General features: G+C 67.7%; 1 protein-coding gene across 1 annotated transcript in view; it reads left to right on the top strand.

Annotated features, from left to right (window-relative positions):
• Positions 1–756, top strand: part of Nicol1 (NELL2 interacting cell ontogeny regulator 1) — a 2209-nt gene extending 1453 nt beyond the window's left edge. Inside the window, exon 4 of the mRNA XM_090344134.1 lies at positions 651–756. Within this exon, the coding sequence (XP_090200260.1) occupies positions 651–716 (66 nt within the window). The 3' untranslated portion in view covers positions 717–756. The remainder of the gene's footprint in view (positions 1–650) is intronic.
• Positions 757–5850: the final 5094 nt, after the last annotated feature.

Here is a 5850-nt window from a genome sequence, read left to right as displayed (position 1 = left end):
CCTAGCCTCGAGCAGAAAAGCTCAGGGACAGTGCCCAGGCCCCCCGGCCAGCACAAAAAGTAAAGGAGGGCCAGGAGCATGGCTAGTGGTAGAGTGCTCAGATAGCATGCATGAAGCCTCGGGTTCGATTCCTAAGTACCGCACACACAGAAAAAACCAGAAGTGGTGCCGTGGCTCAAGTGGTGGAGTGCTAGCCTTGAGCAAAATGTGTCCAAGGACAGTGCTCAGACCCTGAATTCAGGCCCCAGAACAGAAAAAAGAAAGGGGGGGGGGAGAAAAAGTAAAGCCAGGTGTGCTGGCTCACGCCTGTCATCCTAGCTCTCCAGAGACTGAGATGAGGATCAAGGTTCAAAGCCAGCTGGGGCACAAAGAACCTGAGACAATTACCTCCACTTAACCTCTAGAAAACGAGAAGTGGGGCTGGGCTCAAGAGTAGGGTGGTAGCCTTGGTCAAGGCCCCGGGACCCACCAAAAAACAGTAAGGAAAGCAGGAAGAGGTGGTGCTGGGAGTAGAAAGGGGTGGGGCATGGGGCAGGGCTGGCCCAGAGGGAAAGGGAAATGCAGGCGGTGGGGCTGTGCCAGTGCGGGAGAAGCCCGGCTGCGGCCGACCGAGGACTGTCTCACCCTCATGGCCACCTCTTGCTTTGCAGACGGAGACGCTCCTGCTCCAGGCTGAGCGCCGGGCGCTGTGCGCCTGCTGGCCCGCCGCGCGCTGAACACCCAGTCCCGCTCCCGTCAATAAAAACCTGCCAGCCAGCACGCGTCCGCCTCCTGCTCTGGCCCTTCAGCCCCTGGGCCACGTGTTGTGAGCCTTTTTGGCTGAGCCCTCTCTGGGCCTTGGTTCCCAGCTGGGCCCTGAGTGGACATTGTATGTCCACCCCCCACCCCCGTGGGGCCACAGGCACTGGGAGCCCCAGCAACTGCTGCAGCGTCCTGACCCGGTCTGCCTTGATTGGGAAACTGGGGTGCATGGAGCTGGCCCCACAAGTTGAGTGTCCCCGGGGCTTCTCTGTGGCAACAGGCTGGCTCCCTGGCTGAGCTGGCTTCTGCCAGCGAGAGCCCAGGCTAGAGCTGGCAGGACAGGGCGGCCATAAGGCTGTGGTGAGTGACGGTTCTTCACAGAGCCGGGCTGGGATGCCCTGCGTCCTGCCCGCTGGCCAGGCCATGAGAGGCGGCGGGGCCTCTCCATCTGCACATTTCCTCAGGCCCCAGCAGGTCCCCTTGTCGTTGGCGGGGCTTGAAGCCAGGGCCTGGAGGTTGTCCGGAAGCTTTTTCATTCAAGGCTAGCACTCCATCACTTCCGGTTTTCTGGTGATTAATTGGAGTTTAGAGTCTCACAGACTCCTCTCCCTAGCTGGTTTTGAACCGAAATCCTCAGATCTCAGCCTCCAGAGTAGCGAGGATTACAGGGAAAGCCGCCCGCACCTAGCCCATATTCGTTGAATATCTTGGGAAACAAAATTAAAGCTTCTACGCCAAGCTCAGATTAGAAATAAGCAGGGCGGGGGGAGCGTGGCCTGCTGGTAGAATGCTCATCTAGCATGCACGAAGCCCTGGGTTCGATTCCCCAGCACTGCACACACTGAAAGAGCTGGAAGTGGCACTGTGGCTCAAGTGGCAGAGCTCTAGCTGTCAGCAAAATGTCTCCAAGGACAGTGCCCAGGCCCTGAGTTCAAGACCCAGGAGTGGAAAGAAAGAAGAAGAAATAAGCAGGGGCCACGCAATACTGAGCAAGGCTGCTGCACAGGCCGGCAGCCTCTCTGGCCTCTGTGGCTCCAGGTCCTTGGTTGTCCCCCAAAGCAGAGCTCCCGTCTGCTGATCCAGGGGTAGAGCTGGACGTCTCCCAACTGCGTTGGGATTCTTGGCCATGGCACCTTTGTCCCTCCCCTCCCTGGCCTCCAGACGCATGGCCACTCCTGCGGTGCCTGGCCTGTGGTATCTTCAGGGGCTCAGCAGGGGCTGTGCAGTTCACACAGAGGTGGGAGATGAGCTGTCCACCTGGTCCCCACGGGCAGGCATGAGGCACCCTTCCCACGCAGCCTGGGAAACCTGGGCAGGGTCATGTCTGCTGCTGCTCCACCCCACACCGCTGCCAGCCACCGCATACCCTACTCCCTCCTCCCCGCCTCACCCCTGCATGCCCTACGCGCTCCTCCCCGCCTCACCCCTGCATGCCCTACGCGCTCCTCCCCGCCTCACCCCTGCTACCCTACACGCTCCTCCCTGCCTCACCCCTGCATGCCCTACGCGCTCCTCCCCGCCTCACCCCTGCTACCCTACTCCCTCCTCCCCGCCTCACCCCTGCTACCCTACGCGCTCCTCCCCGCCTCACCCCTGCATGCCCTACACGTTCCTCCCCGCCTCACCCCTGCTACCCTACGCACTCCTCCCCGCCTCACCCCTGCATGCCCTACTAGCTCCTCCCCGCCTCACCCCTGCATGCCCTACTCGCTCCTCCCCGCCTCACCCCTGCTACCCTACGCGCTCCTCCCCGCCTCACCCCTGCTACCCTACGTGCTCCTCCCCGCCTCACCCCTGCTACCCTATGCGCTCCTCCCTGCCTCACCCCTGCATGCCCTACGCGATCCTCCCCGCCTCACCCCTGCTACCCTACGCACTCCTCCCCGCCTCACCCCTGCATGCCCTACTAGCTCCTCCCCACCTCACCCCTGCATGCCCTACTAGCTCCTCCCCGCCTCACCCCTGCATACCCTACTCGCTCCTCCCTGCCTCACCCCTGCTACCCTACGCGCTCCTCCCCGCCTCACCCCTGCTGCCCTACACGCTCCTCCCCGCTTCACCCCTGCTACCCTACGCGCACCTCCCCACCTCACCCCTGCTACCCTACCCGCTGCTCCCCGCCTCATCCCTGCATACCCTATGCGCTCCTCCCCGCCTCACCCCTGCTACACTACCCGCTCCTCCCCGCCTCACCCCTGCATGCCCTACCCGCTCCTCCCCGCCTCACCCCTGCTGCCCTACACGCTCCTCCCCACCTTACCCCTGCTACCCTACGCGCACCTCCCCACCTCACCCCTGCTACCCTACCCGCTCCTCCCCGCCTCACCCCTGCATACCCTATGCGCTCCTCCCCGCCTCACCCCTGCTACCCTACTCGCTCCTCCCCGCCTCACCCCTGCTACCCTACTCGCTCCTCCCCGCCTCACCCCCGCATACCCTACTCGCTCCTCCCCGCCTCACCCCTGCTACATTACACCCTCCTCCCCGCCTCACCCCTGCATACCCTACGCGCTCCTCCCCGGCTCACCCCTGCTACCCTACTCTCACCCTGCTACCCTACTGGCTCCTCCCCACCTCACCCCTGCATACCCTACTCACTCCTTCCTGCCTCACCCCTGCATACCCTACGCGCTCCTCCCTGCCTCACCCCTGCTACCCTACTGGCTCCTCCCCGCCTCACCCCCGCATACCCTAGTCACTTCTCCCCGCCTCACCCCTGCATACCCTACTCACTCCTCCCAGCCTCACCACTGCTACCCTACGCGATCCTCCCCGCCTCACCCCTGCTACCCTACGCGCTCCTCCCTGCCTCACCTCTGCTACACTACCCACTCCTCCCCGCCTCACCCCTGCATGCCCTACCCGTTCCTCCCCGCCTCACCCCTGCATGCCCTAAGCGCTCCTCCCCGCCTCACCCCTGCATGCCCTACGCGCTCCTCCCCGCCTCACCCCTGTTACCCTACGTGCACCTCCCGCCTCACCCCTGCTACCCTACTCGCTCCTCCCCGCCTCACCCCTGCATACCCTACACGCTCCTCCCGCCTCACCCCTGCTACCCTACACGCTCCTCCCCGCCTCACCCCTGCTACCCTACTTGCTCATCCCCGCCTCACCCCTGCATACCTTACGCGCTCCTCCCCGGCTCACCCCTGCTACCCTACTGGCTCCTCCCCGCCTCACCCCTGCTACCCTACTCGCTCCTCCCCGCCTCACCCCTGCATACCCTACGCGCTCCTCCCCGCCTCACCCCTGCTATCCTAGTAGCTCCTCCCCGCCTCACCCCCGCATACCCTACTCACTCCTCCCCGCCTCACCCCTGCTACCCTACTCGCTCCTCCCCGGCTCACCCCTGCTACCCTACTGGCTCCTCCCCGCCTCACCCCTGCTACCCTACTCTCTCCTCCCCGCCTCACCCCTGCATACCCTACTCGCTCCTCCCTGCCTCACCCCTGCATACCCTACGCGCTCTTCCCCACCTCACCCCTGCTATCCTAGTAGCTCCTCCCCGCCTCACCCCCGCATACCCTACTCACTCCTCCCCGCCTCACCCCCGCATACCCTACTCGCTTCTCCCCGCCTCACCCCTGCTTGCCCTACGCGCTCCCCCCGCCTGACCCCTGCATGCTCTACCCGCTCCTCCCCGCCTCACCCCTGTATGCCCTACGCGCTCCTCCCCGCCTCACCCCTGCTACCCTACTCGCTCCTCCCCGCCTCACCCCTGCATGCCCTAAGCGCTCCTCCCGCCTCATCCCTGCATGCCCTACGCGCTCCTCCCCGCCTCACCCCTGCATACCCTACTCACTCCTCCCTGCCTCACCCCTGCATACCCTACGTGCTCCTCCCCGCCTCACCCCTGCTACACTACTGGCTCCTCCCCACCTCACCCCTGCTACCCTACTCGCTCCTCCCCGCCTCACCCCTGCTACACTACTGGCTCCTCCCCACCTCACCCCTGCTACCCTACTCGCTCCTCCCCGCCTCACCCCTGCATACCCTACGCGCTCCTCCCCGCCTCACCCCTGCATACCCTACTCACTCCTCCCTGCCTCACCCCTGCATACCCTACGTGCTCCTCCCCGCCTCACCCCTGCTACACTACTGGCTCCTCCCCACCTCACCCCTGCTACTCTACTCGCTCCTCCCCACCTCACCCCTGCATACCTTACATGCTCCTCCCCACCACCTCGACCAGAGAGGTTAGAGGCCTCCGGAGCTCTGGGTCCCGACCCAGTCAGGGCGGCCGGGGAGGGATCGAGGCCCGGCCAGCGCTGGACCAGGCTGCGGCCCCGTCTCCCCTTCCCGGCCCGCGTCGCTCGCCTGCCCCCCCTCCCGTCGCCCCCTTCCACGGCGCCCCGGTCCGGGCCGCCCCATGGGCGCAGACGTGGCCGAGCGCAGGGCTGGCCGGGCGGCGCCTGGGATGGGGTCGCAGCCGCCCCGGCGTCGGGACGCGCGGCCCGCGAGTCGGCGGCACCTGCACCGGGACCCGGGGGCGCATGCGCGGGCCGCGGCGGGCGGGGGCGCGGGGCGCGGGGCGCGGGAGCGCAATCCCGGCCGGGCCGCAGCCGGCGGCGTGCGGACAAAGGCTCGGAGCGGGGTCCCGAGGCCGGCGCCGCGCGGGGTGGGGGGCGCCCGGGGCTCCCCGGGGCGCCGCGCGCGGCCCCTGCCAGGCCGGACTCGGCCCGCGCCGCCGCCCGCCGGGCCCCCGCGAGCCCTGGCGCCCGCCGCGCCGCGCCGTGCCGCGCCGTGCCGCTCCCCCGCGCGGCCGGGCGCGGAGGCGGCGTCGCTCCCACCCCGGAGATCACATGGTGACCCTCGGCAGCCAATGCAGTGGACGCTAGGACCCTGCGGGACCCCGGGCGCCGCGACCGCATCGGCGCCGCCGCATTATAAATACTTCTCCAAAATGCGGCGCAGCTCCCTGCGCGCGCCCCGGCCGCCCGCCGCCTCCGCCTCGCGCCCCTGAGCCCCGCGCCGCCGCGCCGCCCCGCCGCCCCGCCGCCCCGCCGCCGGCCGCCCGAGCCGCCGCGCCCCCCCCCCCCGCCCCGCCCCGGGCCCGGCCGAGCCCGCCGCCCCGGCCCGCGCCCCGCGCTGCGCCGCCCGGCCGGGCGC

The sequence above is a fragment of the Megascapheus bottae genome, chromosome 13 (assembly GCF_031878675.1).
Source record: "Megascapheus bottae isolate mThoBot1 chromosome 13, mThoBot2.hap1, whole genome shotgun sequence".
In the NCBI taxonomy this organism is placed as follows: domain Eukaryota; kingdom Metazoa; phylum Chordata; class Mammalia; order Rodentia; family Geomyidae; genus Megascapheus; species Megascapheus bottae.
This window is presented reverse-complemented; position numbering and strand designations above follow the sequence as displayed.